The sequence below is a fragment of the Apostichopus japonicus genome, chromosome 9 (assembly GCF_037975245.1).
Source record: "Apostichopus japonicus isolate 1M-3 chromosome 9, ASM3797524v1, whole genome shotgun sequence".
Classification (NCBI taxonomy): domain Eukaryota; kingdom Metazoa; phylum Echinodermata; class Holothuroidea; order Aspidochirotida; family Stichopodidae; genus Apostichopus; species Apostichopus japonicus.
The window spans coordinates 3,123,615-3,138,668 of record NC_092569.1 but is presented as its reverse complement, the minus strand read 5'-3'; the positions used below and the strand labels follow the sequence as shown (position 1 = coordinate 3,138,668).

The window sequence follows — 15,054 nt, the reverse complement described above, 5'->3', positions numbered from 1 at the left end:
TTGCAAAGAGGATCTCCAAGGATTGTTAGAACCTGGATTATTTGCGCCTGCAGTGATCAAATTTGATCGAGTGGAATTAATGTCGGGATGCCATCTGTGGGCTTTTGTTGTTTACGTAAAATGGACACTTACATCGCAGACTGGATATGGTAAAAAAGCGACGTACTTTAGATTGTAACACAAACATGCAGGGGAGGGGCACAACATCTGAAGTTTTTTTCTTCTAAAAAATTTTTTTTCTTCACCAAATTAGATTTTCCGCTTTTGAAAGTTTTGTCCTCGTATTATGGACATATTTGTGTACTGTGCTTGCAGCGTTTTTTGATTGGAGGGTTCAACGTGAGAAGGGTATGGGGGGAGGGAAGGAGTGAGGTGCACAGGACATAGACAGGGGTATTTAAAGAGGGGAGTGAGAGGAGGGAGGTGAATGGGACATGGGAATGGAAGGAGGGGGGAGGGAGGGGAATGGGAGAGGGAGAGAGAGGTAGAATAGTACAATAACTCAACTCATTCCTTCATGATACAAAAGGCCAAAAAAAAAAAACAGTTTGTTTAAGCTTCAAAGACAACAACAGCAAGGAAGGATTCTGATGAATGAAATGATGTCATTAGTCCAGAATTTTATAGTCTTTTGAAATTTTAGTGATATAATCCAAGGAAAAAAAAAAAAAGCTTTGAATAGCGCTGGTTACAATGATCCTCAGATATTTACAGGGTAAATTCTCAAAGATCGAAAGTGTTTTTTTTTTAAAGCTCTGAGTAGCACTGCTAATGACCCTCAGATATTTACAGGGTAAATTCTCAAAGATCAAAATTGTTTTATAACAAGCCTAAAATATATCTAAGAGGGCAGGGGGTGGGGGGGGGGGTTGGGGGGGTTGGCCTCTAGCTGTGCTAATAGTTTTTAAGCTCTCCTTAGTAAACTCTTACTGGAGGATATATCAAACTATGATTGTGTGACATAACTATTTCCTTTCCTCAGTGTATGCCATGCCCTTTTATTGTTACCTTAAATCATATTATTACTCCAGCAGAGAATAGCTTAATTTAATCATAACTAAATCATCTTTAAGTGCCTGTGGCGCTTGACCCATTAATAAAACTCGGAATTCTCTGCTTGATTTCTAGGTGATTATATACACTATGAAGAAGTAAGTTAACAATGTCTCATTCCACCGTTTTTGAGACCAGCCAGCGTTATAGTTGTGTTAATCAATTTCCCGCTATTAACCGATATGCTTGTTGCAGATGTTGTATTTATTCTTGAGCTATGATTAAAGATATATATACACCTCATTTCCATGGAGGCTTTTTTGGCACATGGTTGGTTTGGGAAAACTATTGGAATGATTAAAGGGATGAAATAAAAAGTACTAAAGACTTGATTTATAAGTGTTTCAATTAAATAGTCAAGTAAGCCTAGAAGGCATAAAGGATGTTAAGAGCATATGGTACGTTGTCCTTTTATTGAAGAAAAACCAACGCTTGGACCAACAAACTTAACCTGTCTTCTGAAGGACCCGGATGGGAAACTTTTAGTGATAGGAACTTGAAGCAATGATCGTATATCAAAGTGTAGCAAGGACAATAAAAAAGGGAAAACTGGAGAGTTGGTGATTAATGTTTCTATATTTTATTCCAACATTTTGTGTGATTCCACCTTTAAGATGGGTTGAACATCTGGAATGCTCCTTTAAGTCCTAATTAAATGATTATGTGAGTGTCTTGGTCAGGTTCTTAAGAATTCCTTGTGCATGCATTAAGTTTTGCTAAATTCTAATAACCCCATGGAACCGACCATTTGTAAGGTTCCTTAACCTTTAATAAATCACACAGACAATAGAACAACCCTAGATAATATATGTAACACCAAGTGATATTTGTGAATGTGTTATTTAAAGGTAGTCAGTACAGTTATAGGCCACAAATTATATCACGCTGTAATTGCTAGAAGTTTTCAAAAAGTACATTCCTGGAGGTCTTTTACTCTCCAAATTGTTGTCAGACACTTTTACGGAACACACAAGATGACTGAATGTCCCAGTGGGGAAAATATCCTCGAATATGTTGTGATAAAACAGTTTAAGAATTTTGACCAAAGGTGATGATATTTGAATATCCAACATATTTGGGGCCAATGCAGCATACCTTTAAGATCACAAATGTTTTTTTCTGTTGCAATTTGCATTGAATCTGTTGAACTGCGCCTTTGGACCGTCTGTATGCTAGACTATCTAGTCCAGCCACTTTGATGATTGAATCAGCTCTGTGTATGATATCTTTTCAAGGTTGTATCTCTTTGTTACTCTCTGAATAATAAATGAAATTGACAGAGATACTGTAACCCAACCAGGGATACTAGTAATGGTTTTGACCACGGGGGGGGGGGGGGGGGTTAGGGGGTGTACATGGTCAATAGGCTGGCTGCGATTCAAATATGGCCGGTGTTAGATTCCAATCTGGCCTTGTCCAAAGAAATCGGACCCCCCTTTACTAAGGGTAGGGCCTTAGCCTTGACCACTGGCCTATACCCTGTACAATACATTCAGTACATTGTTCAAATAAAGAGAAAGTGACATTTTGTTCCCTCCGGCTCTCATAGAAATCTAGTTGAGGACTACTGGTCTTCTGCAACATGTCAAAATTAACACTGTACCTACGATCATTATTAACATTACCTTTATTGGCTAGAAAAACGGAACTACCTGGGAAGTACTGTTGAAGATTTTTTAGCAACTTCTAGCATATATAGCTGGTTCAAATATTTGCACTTAAAGCAGTTACACTGTTGATAGTTAAGTCAATGTAAAAACTATATACTGTAGCATGGTTTTGAGATGAGTTTAGTATTGATCAAACCGCAGACTGATATTGTACAAATGTTAGGGTCTGTGAAAGCTATCAGCCACTTTAAGTTTAATTTTATCAAGAGGGCCTGACAATTGTGCCCTAGTAGGATCTTCAACAGTGACGGAACGTCCATACAGTCAGAGGGAGCCGATGCCCCCCCCCCCTCACCTGATGGACTCAAATGACCTGCTGGCGCCCTTTTCAGCTTTTTACCACTTTTTACTTATTAGCGATTATTGACTTTTTTATTGCGCTCTCACCTACCTATTGACATTTGTCACATTTTGTTGGTGTAATTTTCTTACAAACTTGGGATGACACCTATTTATTCTTCGTTTATCTGCAAATTAGCAAGGCCCGGAAAGGGTCATTTCCGGCGATCTAGGGAGTATCTTTACTCAAAAAATTTCTGTACGCTCCGCGCCAACCTATTGTGGCGCTCCGCTTAGATAGTGTCGAAAGTGCCCCTACAGACCATTCTTGCCCCCCTGACCAATACCCCTAGCTCCGCTGCTGATCTTCACAGGCAATCCGATACACTAACAGTTGGCCTTTGAAGAAGATGATGTTTTTAGGATGTCGTGCTCTCTAGATTTTGTAAACATGTTTACCTACACTTTTTGTTTTATTGTAGCAGAGAAGCAGTTTATAAAAGAAATTTTTATCTCTCTCAGTTATTAAATTTTTTATAAAAGTAGCTACTTTAAAGCCCAAGAAAAAAGAAGTGTATTCCAGTAGTAGTATGGAAGGGCTCAGCAAATTGCAAATATATATTATGCATGATGTGTTTGTTTTCATTACAGGTTCACAATGTCTGTTGAGTTGAGGACAGTTAAGGAATACGGAACGATATTCTACATGGCGGACAGGTTAGAAAGAAATTACTGTGCGCTTATGTTAATGAAAGGCTTCGTTCTCTTCATCTTCAACATTGGTACCGGTTCTGCTACAATCCTAACAGACTATGCAATTGATGATGGCTACTGGCATGTGGTGAGTTTATATATTATATATAGGTGGCTCATTTTTGTCCATTCCCTCTTAAATCAATTACGTTTCATCGTGGAGTGGTTTCGTATATCTGCGATATTTACTGTTTATATGCCGTGCAGGTATTAAAGGCATCGAAGACTCGCCCCAAACCGTGTGCGGCCAAAGTTAACTTTCCGTTGCTTGCAACTGATGTTTTGTTTGTGTCGCTACAAAATGCAGACAGTAATGAAACGTGATACCTTGTTATCTTTAGCTGGACCTGGGATGTCCATCGCTGTATCATTTGTTCACTGTGCTGTGGGTAGTGACCACAGCTGTATGTGCTGACTGTACACTAGTGTCTAATGACCGACGGTAGCAAGCTGTGTGTGTATTTTCTGGGATTAATGGTGGTGTCTAACACTTATGTTACACCTCATTCGAAACTACGTCATATTACCGGCATTAGACGTTTCTTTTTGCGCAATCTTCACACCCTTTAATTAACTCCAGCAAAATGTTTTTCACAAACAGAGTCTGTTAACCAGACCTGCCAATAACATCACCCTCAATACTTCAAGAATCTGCCCTTCAGATGTATGACAGATATATAACAAATTTATTCCTTTTTTTTTCACAAATATTTTGTCCGATTCTAGATCCATTTAACCCGAAACAGGAAGACAGGAACTATACAGGTGGATGGTCAGGGCAAACGCAGGGTCAGAACCATCGGCAGTGCCAGTCGATTGAACGTGGCTTCCCCATTGTATGTCGGCGGACTACCCAAAGACTTTCAGACCAAGCAGATTGGAGAGGTACGAGGAAGTAGAGGAGTGAGAGATTGCGAGAGAGAGAGAGAATAAGAAAATAAATCTCTAAAAGCCGAATTCAATACGTACCTGCGCAAGCCTTGCCAGTTTTAAACCATCGCTGAAAACATATTATATTTGTATCACCATAGCTTTAATGTATTTTTCTGTCCTATTATAGGTTTTATGGTGTATACCTTTTAAGCGATATTTTTCTACTATTTGCTTTTGAATGTTTCCTGTATTTTAAATGTTTCCTGTATATTAATTGTTTCAATTCCTGTAAAGCACTTCGAGCAGTGTTGCTGATGAACGCGCTATATATTACTATTTTATTATTATCATTATTAACATTATTATTAGCATAATTCGAATTCGAATCACATGATCATGTGATTTCCATGGGTCTATTTGCCTCATTTTAAGGCATTTCTAAGATCCTGGGTGAAATGCATGGTTTTCGATAAAACAATCAAATCACCAAACCAGCCATGATTGTTATCATGTGGTGTTACAGTCTCGTTGTTCATGGGACCGTAGCTGATAAACGGACAATCAGTGCCACAAATGAACCTAAGTTGTCTTTTTGTGGCTAGAGTCCATCTTTACATTATGTGACTTTTCCATAAAGCAAATCTCTGAGCTGACTTAAGTAAATCTTCCATACCTCTAGACACTAACTAAAGTCCACTTAATAAACGAATTAGTCCATTTAGCTGGACTGGTCGAGATTTTTTTTTAAGTGCGAAGAGAATAAGATAATGTCTCGATATCATCAAGTTTGTATTTCTAGTGTGATCCCTTGCTGATATATGGAAATGCATCCGAGCGATGAAACGTTCAGACTATATGGAATGGAATCGTCTGCTCAAGGATGAAAAATCTATGAACAGTTTTATCAAATTTCGATCGTGCTGTGGGAAATTGATGCTAGATTAGGTTTGTCAAATTTTGCGAGTGAACTCAAAAAGTAGCTTTTGAAAAAGTCATCCAATGTTGAATCCTTTGATCTGCTTTTTCTACAATCTGAAAACGACACTTTGTGCTACAACTAACTATTGCTGTGCAACGAGAAGAAAGAGTCTTGTTGAATCAGCGTTTAAAATAAACTACATAAATCTATACATTTATGAACGATGTCTCAATTTGCCAACTACTCATAACCCGCTAATTAATAATGAATATTTTCTTAAATGTCGTGCTACCATCCTCGATCGTGAGGTTTCATTTCTCGTTCGTGTTTTGCTCTGTAGGAGATCGGCTCCTTTAGTGGTTGCATCCGAAAGTTGGAACTCAACAATAAGATAATAGACCTACCAGATGTTGCCATGGAGACAAAGGGAACATCCCTCTGCTACACGGATACCGAGCCTGGAGCTTTCTTCCCGGGAGACGGTTACATTATACAAGGTTAGTTGAAGCCTGTTGATAAATTCGCAACTTTTGTTCAGGAATAGGAACAGGAACATGTGTGTTCTTTGTATTAAATAGCTCATTGTGATTCTGGCAGACAGAATAACACATTGCATATTTAATGTGTAACTATGAAAGGCATGCATGTTTACATAGGATTTCATATTTCCTATTAGCTGTCATAAATGATGTTGTTATGCAACCTGCACTGAACTTAATGTTGTTTCTGCCTATGGTCGTCCTTCATTTATGCTGTTCTCTATGCTGATTTGAAGTGTTGTATTCCAGAGTCATTTAAGATTGAAAAATGTCATTTTCTTCAGGAATTTAACTAATATTAGTTTACCCTGGTCTTAATTCATGTAGTAAATTGATGAATACAAATATCTGTGTTTAATTTAAAAAAAGTGTTTTTCCTTTCAGAGTCCAACTTGCAACTCCAGCGTGACATGAGTATCGAACTGGAATTCAAAACCTCGTCAAAAGATGGCGTGTTGTTTGGACTGGTCAACGAGGGCAGTGCGTACATAATCTTAGAGTTGAAAAATTTAGCGGTGAGTAGAGAAGAAAATTTCTTTCTGTCATCAAAAGGCACATGTTGATTGACAGAATTAATATTATAGCCTAATAGCTTTTGAAAGTTATGAATTACAGAGAGAAAACTAATAATTGATGCTTGAACTTAAGTGACAGAGATGCCTGTCCAGAAGAACTGATCCTCTTCTGCTCAGGGCACAGCTGTTGATTAATACTCCTGTGTATGTTGATATTAAAGATAAGAGAGGTAACATCAGAAGGTCAGTAGTACTTGAGTTTAATTTATGATCAATTTTATTTGCCAAAGGGAGATTGTGGTTGCAGTGCTGCTGAGCTTCTAAAATTTTGCAAATTTTTTTAGCATTTTTTAGCTTAAAATTGTGTTGCTCTCAGTAGACAACCTTGTTTACGTGTCATCATCGAAACAGGAAAAATGTCACCCACGGTCAATAAGTTTTAATCTTGAAATGTTGTTAATTAAATTATCATTTTCTGCGTTGTTTGATAAAGTCTATCACATAAGATATAATAACAATGGTATGGATGTAAATCCCATTTTATTAGTCTGATGTTGGTAAATATTTAAACAGATTGAGCAGCAATACAGATGACACTTATTGTAGTCGCATATCTTAACGACTGGTGTCAGCAGCATCAGTTTCCATGGAAACAAAATTATGACGGTGTCATTAGTGGGTTTGGTTATTTTATTCATAACTATATATTTATATATCCTTTATAAATAATGTTGTTGTTAAGTCAGATTTATTTTGGTCAACGGAACCACAATTAAATTTCCACTGTCATGCATGTCAGTGGTCCACTCGTGTCTGATGGCCTTGAATGTTGTGATGACGTAAGCTCTGTCTAGTTTCCTGGCTTACTTTGAAGGATTTATCTCCAGGTTTTTAGATCATTAACTTGCAGTCTGTCAGTCGTTGATAGCATATAAGTGCTTTAAACTGTCTTGGTTTGTTCTGTTTTATCAACATAGATCTTTGTGTGACAATTGAAAGAGATACAATGGATTTTCAAGAGAAATAACAAATAGTGAATATAAAGTGAAATATTTATTTAGCGATGAAATGTAGACTTCTCAGAGCAGCTGAAATTACGAACATCGAATCAGAATTCACTCTCAAAATTGCTAATGAAGGCCTAGTTCTGATGTCTACTTCAGTATCGTAAAATAACAAAGGTATTCTGTATTTCCACCCCCCATCCCACCCAAAAAAATTTGAGTATTTTCACTTGATAAATCATGGTGTTATGTCACTACACATGTATTTTTTGTTGCAAGCTAAAAATACAAAATTTGGGATTATTCCTTTTCTGGAGAAAAAATAAATAAATGACAGATGCCCCATGGTTACCTTATGTTACATTTAATCATCCCAAATGAAGAAAAGACCGTTTCGTTATTGTAAATCAAGGAATTGAATCAGGAATTGTCTCTCGGGTAAACCGATCTTCCATCGCTTAACACATTTGTCCTGAAAATTCATTTCAGTAAGATTGTTTTACCTGAAATTTCAGATCAACTTACGAAGTTCGAACGGTGAGGAAACCTTCCTGGTGACTTTTAACAACCCGCCCGTCTTATCGCTGTGTGACAACGAATGGCACAGCATCATTGTCAAAATCACCCTGGGTAAGCTTGAGTTAGAAGTGGACGGCAATAACACCATAGCAACGCATCGTATGCCCGGCAGTGCAGGAGGGCGCTATTTACTATTTGCTGGTGGAATCTCTGGTAAGTACATGGTAGTAACAATCATTTATAGAAGTTGTTTTCGATATTTACATTGAACTGAACAAAGGGACAAGAAAGGAAAAAAAACAGCCCCCTCCCCAATAAAAAAGATGATAGTATTAAAAATGAAATACCCTTGAACTAACCCTTTTTTTAATGCTACAATAACTTTACACGATTGCATGGGAATGACAGGCAGAATGAAGTTGGTATGAAGGTGGCATCATTTAGGTGGCATTGGGACGTTTCTCACTCACTGCAATCAAGATGGTGTATTATACACATTAATGTTAGCAATCAGAAGTGAATATAAGAAGGTGTGACACATTGTGGCCACTGACATACGTATGGGTGGTATTAGTTAAGTTATTTCAGAGATCAAAGGATCAGGAAGCCTTACAGTAGCTTAGATCAAACCCTACCCATGTTACATCATGGATGAACACCGGCTCATTTCAAGCCTTTGCTTTTCGATAAGTGTTCAGAGGATAACAAGGTAGGGGTGTGAATTCGTTCCCATTCCGCCAGCGTAAGAGAGCATATGTCCCAGCATCTGACCACTTTCTCAAGTACTGAGGTAGGCAAAGGCACCCCATTTGACATCACTGCAGTGCAGCCATGACGAACAAAGTTGTTTCGAAACCAAGTGAAGTACAGAAACAAACCCCTTTCCCTAAGTTAACAAACCAGAAATACCAAACCCACGGAAGACTCCACTGCACTGTAGGGATTTTTTTAATAGGTCAAGAGAATCTGGCTCCTGGCGGACTGTTGATCCTGGAAACTAAGGATTATGAGGCGGACACTTTAACCGCTGAATCAAGCCTTTCCTATATTGCCTTTTTGCATATTGTGAGGTTACTGACTAAATCTGTGTGTTATTGTATTGTATTGTGTGTTACATGTGTCTGCACATGGGGTGGCACTTGAAGCAATGAGGCTTAGCAATCGAGAGGTTCGGGATTTGATACTCTAGTGGCCTTGGTCATAGTAAGGTGGGTTTTTCATCCAATAGCCATCTATGGCTTTCCCATCTGAACTGACTTTCTAAACATTAAAAAGATTGTAAGTTGTAATCCATAAGCCCTTCAGGGTTCTTCCTACATTTGTGGTCGCTTAGCTGATGGTAGGAAGTCGCTCGGCGTGAGTGGTGCATAGGTGTATTTCCTAGTAATAATTCAGAAGTGAAATGGGTAGTCATTTGTTTTAGGCACAAATTTAATAAGTGATTGGCTGTTTAATATATTGCAAGAGGTTGGATCAAGAAAGAAAAACATCTTCATATGAACAAGTTTGAAATTCTCTGTTTCCAACAAAATGTCATGCTTTTTTGGTTTATGAGATGCATCAATAAAATGTATTCATCCCAGTGCTCAATAACAAAAATATTTCTCCTTCTCTCTGTAAAACTATTTCAGACGGATTTCTACTCGACGAATGGGCTCCTCCCTATCATGGATGCCTCAGAAATTTTGTCTTCAACGGTTCCCGGAAGGAGTTTGCTCTCGCTGAAGATATCCAAGGAGCAGTTCCGGATAAGTGTCCATACGTCTAGTCTTACATCTTGCTGTTACGTAAACCTTCGAGGGAAGCTGATGTTTTTTCATGTGTTGCTTTAAATTTCTATTTAAAAATTTACCTACTTTCTTTCATTGTCAACGAAATCAATTTCACTTTTTATGCTGCAACGATTTCTCTTCAGTTTAATAAGACAGTGAGAGCAAACTCGGTCTGTAATTCTGTACCTAGGGCCTTCATCTTTCCCAGCCCCATAGCCACCCCCCACACACACAAACCTACCTGAGCTTCTTCCGCGAATTCGTGGAATATCTGTGATTTCTTTTCTACCTCGGGGACAAAAAGTATTATCCTAACACACTGTAGCATTAACAAACTGGAGCCTATACCCCAATTTTTGCAAAGTTCCGTGATTTTTTTCTTACCCCAGGCTCATCCCTGCAAACCCCTTCTACATCTATGCCACCATTATATTGGACAGGACACAAGCATTGTGTGCCTTTTCAACTCTGAATTTGTTGAATTTTTCAGGCTCTGGGCTTTATTTTACCAAAACTGGGGTATGCCAAGTGACTATGCATAGAATCAGGTATCATTTCGGGCAAATTAATATCCGAGGAGGTCATCAGGCCATTTGATACAAATAGTTTTATTCACAGACAGACAAATTTCTGCAACATGTTGGCTTAAACCAACAGATCACTACAACAAATTCCATAATTATATGTTATTGCCCAATGTGGAAGGTTTCTTAAAATTAAGTGCATAGTTTCTCGATGAAACTTAGAAGGCAAATATGGTAAAGAAATATTATCAAAAATATGCTGAGAGAAGTCTATTAAAGTTGGGTACCTGTTTTTCTATTTCTGTTCATATTGTTTTTTCATAACACGAATACCATTATTCAAACGTTTATCAAAACATTGTGTTCCTAGCACGTCTTCTTGCCATTATCAAGTGTGTGACTTTAGGGAATATTATGTAATCTTATTTAAGTATGCAATTTTGGGTTGTCTGAAAAATTATAAAGTACTTGTACAAAATAACTTTAAAGCGATCTCTTTACAGTAAGTGGTTTATATCTGTAGTCTTGTATTGTAGTATATTTTTGACCCGTTAGTTTTGAAAAAGAAAAGAAAAAATGTAAATAATTCTCTTACAAATTGACTTCAGATACAATCTTTGGCATTTACACTGAAGACGACGTACTGAGGTTAAAAAATTTCCTGTTACGTTCAAAGTAAAACAATGAACCTCTGTTTGCAAGCTTGTGCCTAATCCATGGCACTTTTGATGCCGTATAGTATGTTTATCACCTAGGCAGCTACTTGTCTGAAACCTTGTGATAATTTATGTGATGTCATTAATAATCTGCTTCTACTAGTTCTCTTTTGCTCGTATTTATTTATTTATTATAACATCATTAAAGAGAGACCCTGTTTTTTTATTTTTTTTTATTTCAAATATTCTTTCTCACCCGGTTCTTAACATATTCGTTCAAGTTATTAATGAATCATACACACAATTAGAGATATAAATAGATTGAAAGCCATAAGCAGATATAACTTGCTTCTTGCAAGTTAGAAAATAAAAATACACTTAGAATAAAATTCACAAAAATTTGAAATAATATTTTTATTTATGTAAAAACCTTAACTTTTCACATTTCTCTTTTGCATCTGTAATGACAACTGAAATTTCGGAGAGTTAACTTGCATAGAATTTAAAGATTTAATGAAATAGCTGATATTAGACTAATAATAATTCTTTTATTTTAGTGGCATGAAATGTTCAGTGATAGAAAGAAAACATAGAGTGATTCCCTATTTTATTGTAAAAGTATTCATTTAGCACATATGGAGGATTATCTTCACTTGCGTTTGATTCGTTTTATATGATGAAAATTTTCAAAAATGTGTTTCTGTTTGGTCCATTCTTGTTAGGTAAAACTATATTTTAGTATCATCCCTCGTGTATAGACATGGTTTTTACATTTTGGCAATTTAAAATTTTAGAATTGTATGGACCGGGAAATCATCATGACATCATAACTGTAAAAGTCTTTGTTTTGTATTATATGCGTGAATTACATAATTAATAATTATGCAATAAGTGGATTATAGATGCAATTCCTTTTGAATCTTGTCAAGTTCATGAATCTCTGTCTGATTTTTTGTGTTAAAACTTCTTGTGCTGATTTATTCTTTGTGAGGGGGGAGGTGGGTGGTGGGGAGAAAGAAGAGGAGGAAGGGGCAAATCATGTGAGGGATCGGTGGTGCCCTTCTGATTACCTGGAAGTCAATTCTCATCTCATAATCTGTGCAAAAATGTGCAGTTTTATAACAAAATAAGAAATACCTTTTAATATTTAGAGGCTTAAAATTCCATAGCATTCACATTTTAACTGAAAGAGAATACTCCAATGAGCCCCAGGAATGGATTAAGTGCATCGAAATTTGCCTAACCCTTATGATTTTTGCAAATTTTGGCCGTAATCACAACTTTTTTAATTCTTCCCAACATTGTACCAGCAGTTTGCCGCACCATTTTGATTCCTTTTAAGGTGATAAGAGTAGTAAAAACACTCATATTTTGGTTGAAAAAATGAAATTAAATAACCTTTTGTTGACGCTATTTCATATCAAATTTAAATGTCTAAAGCGACTGAAGTGTGTACTGGGGTGCGAGTAGTCTGTTATATCATCCTGACAGGAATTTGTAGAATACTCCTATGAGCCCCAGGAATCGAATCAGTGCATCAAAATTTGCCTAACCCTTATGATTTTGTTCGATTTTGGCCAAAATCACGACCTTTTTTTATTCTTCCCAAAATTGTACCTGCGGTGTGTGGCGCCCTTTTGGTTTCTTTTCCAGGTGATCTGAGCAAAATAAAAAGTCATATTTTAGTGAAAAAATGATTTTTAAAAACTTATATTTTGGTCTAAAAACTTATATCATAAGGCTATACCCTTATGATTTTGTCCGATTTTGGCCAAATCGCGAATTTTTTAATTCTTCCCAAAATTGTACCTGTGGTGTGTGGCGTCCTTTGGATTCCTTTCCAGGTGACAAGAATAGTATAAACACTTATATTTTGGTGGAAGAATGAAATTTAATAACCATATCTCGACGTCATTTCATATCGTATTTAAATGACTCAAACTTAATCGGATGCCACTTTTGACCCGACAGAAGCGCCTACTGGGTGCTGAGAGTCCCTTCTATGTATTTTGGGAGAGATTTGAGAACTTTCTCTTTTGGCCCAAAATGGTTAATTTCATAAGGCTATACCCTTATGATTTTGTCCGATTTTGGCCAAAATCGCGAATTTTTTAATTCTTCCCAAAATTGTTCCTGTGGTGTGTGGCGTCCTTTGGATTCCTTTCCAGGTGACAAGAATAGTATAAACACTTATATTTTGGTGGAAAAATGAAATTTAATAACCATATCTCGACGTCATTTCATATCGTATTTAAATGACTCAAACTTAATCGGATGCCACTTTTGACCCGACAGAAGCGCCTACTGGGTGCTGAGAGTCCCTTCTATGTATTCTGGGAGATATTTGAGAACTTTCATTTTTGGCCCAAAATGGCCAATTTCATAAGGCTATACCCTTATGATTTTGTCCGATTTTGGCCAAAATCGTGACTTTATTAATTCTTCCCCAAATTGTACCTGTGGTGTGTGGCGTCCTTTGGATTCCTTTCCAGGTGACAAGAATAGTATAAACACTTATATTTTGGTGGAAAAATGAAATTTAATAAAATTTATATTAATAAATATTATATTAATAAAATTAATAAAAAATTTAAATGACAAAAACTTTGCCGAATGCCACTTTTGACCCGACAGAAGCGCCTGCTGGGTGCTGGGAGTCCCTTCTATGTATTCTGGGAGAGATTTGAGAACTTTCATTTTTGGCCCAAAATGGCCAATTTCATAAGGCTATACCCTTATGATTTTGTCCGATTTTGGCCAAAATCGCGAATTTTTTAATTCTTCCCAAAATTGTTCCTGTGGTGTGTGGCGTCATTTGGATTCCTTTCCAGGTGACAAGAATAGTATAAACACTTATATTTTGGTGGAAAAATGAAATTTAATAACCATATCTCGACGTCATTTCATATCGTATTTAAATGACTCAAACTTAATCGGATGCCACTTTTGACCCGACAGAAGCGCCTACTGGGTGCTGAGAGTCCCTTCTATGTATTTTGGGAGAGATTTGAGAACTTTCTCTTTTGGCCCAAAATGGTCAATTTCATAAGGCTATACCCTTATGATTTTGTCCGATTTTGGCCAAAATCGCGAATTTTTTAATTCTTCCCAAAATTGTTCCTGTGGTGTGTGGCGTCCTTTGGATTCCTTTCCAGGTGACAAGAATAGTATAAACACTTATATTTTGGTGGAAAAATGAAATTTAATAACCATATCTCGACGTCATTTCATATCGTATTTAAATGACTCAAACTTAATCGGATGCCACTTTTGACCCGACAGAAGCGCCTACTGGGTGCTGAGAGTCCCTTCTATGTATTCTGGGAGATATTTGAGAACTTTCATTTTTGGCCCAAAATGGCCAATTTCATAAGGCTATACCCTTATGATTTTGTCCGATTTTGGCCAAAATCGTGACTTTATTAATTCTTCCCCAAATTGTACCTGTGGTGTGTGGCGTCCTTTGGATTCCTTTCCAGGTGACAAGAATAGTACAAAATAGTATATTTTGGTGGAAAAATGAAATTTAATAAAATTTATATTAATAAATATTATATTAATAAAATTAATAAAAAATTTAAATGACAAAAACTTTGCCGAATGCCACTTTTGACCCGACAGAAGCGCCTACTGGGTGCTGGGAGTCCCTTCTATGTATTCTGGGAGAGATTTGAGAACTTTCATTTTTGGCCAAAAATGGCCAATTTCATAAGGCTATACCCTTATGATTTTGTCCGATTTTGGCCAAAATCGCGAATTTTTTAATTCTTCCCAAAATTGTTCCTGTGGTGTGTGGCGTCCTTTGGATTCCTTTCCAGGTGACAAGAATAGTATAAACACTTATATTTTGGTGGAAAAATGAAATTTAATAACCATATCTCGACGTCATTTCATATCGTATTTAAATGACTCAAACTTAATCGGATGCCACTTTTGACCCGACAGAAGCGCCTACTGGGTGCTGAGAGTCCCTTCTAT

General features: G+C 36.9%; 1 protein-coding gene across 1 annotated transcript in view; it reads left to right on the top strand.

Moving 5' to 3' along the window:
• The window catches only part of LOC139973495 (laminin subunit alpha-2-like), a 149,907-nt gene extending 137,903 nt beyond the window's left edge, over positions 1–12,004 (top strand). Inside the window, exons 56-61 of the mRNA XM_071980226.1 lie at positions 3,654–3,843; positions 4,482–4,640; positions 5,888–6,044; positions 6,471–6,601; positions 8,121–8,337; positions 9,756–12,004. Coding sequence (XP_071836327.1) covers positions 3,654–3,843; positions 4,482–4,640; positions 5,888–6,044; positions 6,471–6,601; positions 8,121–8,337; positions 9,756–9,892 — 991 coding nt within the window. The 3' untranslated portion in view covers positions 9,893–12,004. The remainder of the gene's footprint in view (positions 1–3,653; positions 3,844–4,481; positions 4,641–5,887; positions 6,045–6,470; positions 6,602–8,120; positions 8,338–9,755) is intronic.
• The last annotated feature ends 3,050 nt before the right edge of the window (positions 12,005–15,054 follow it).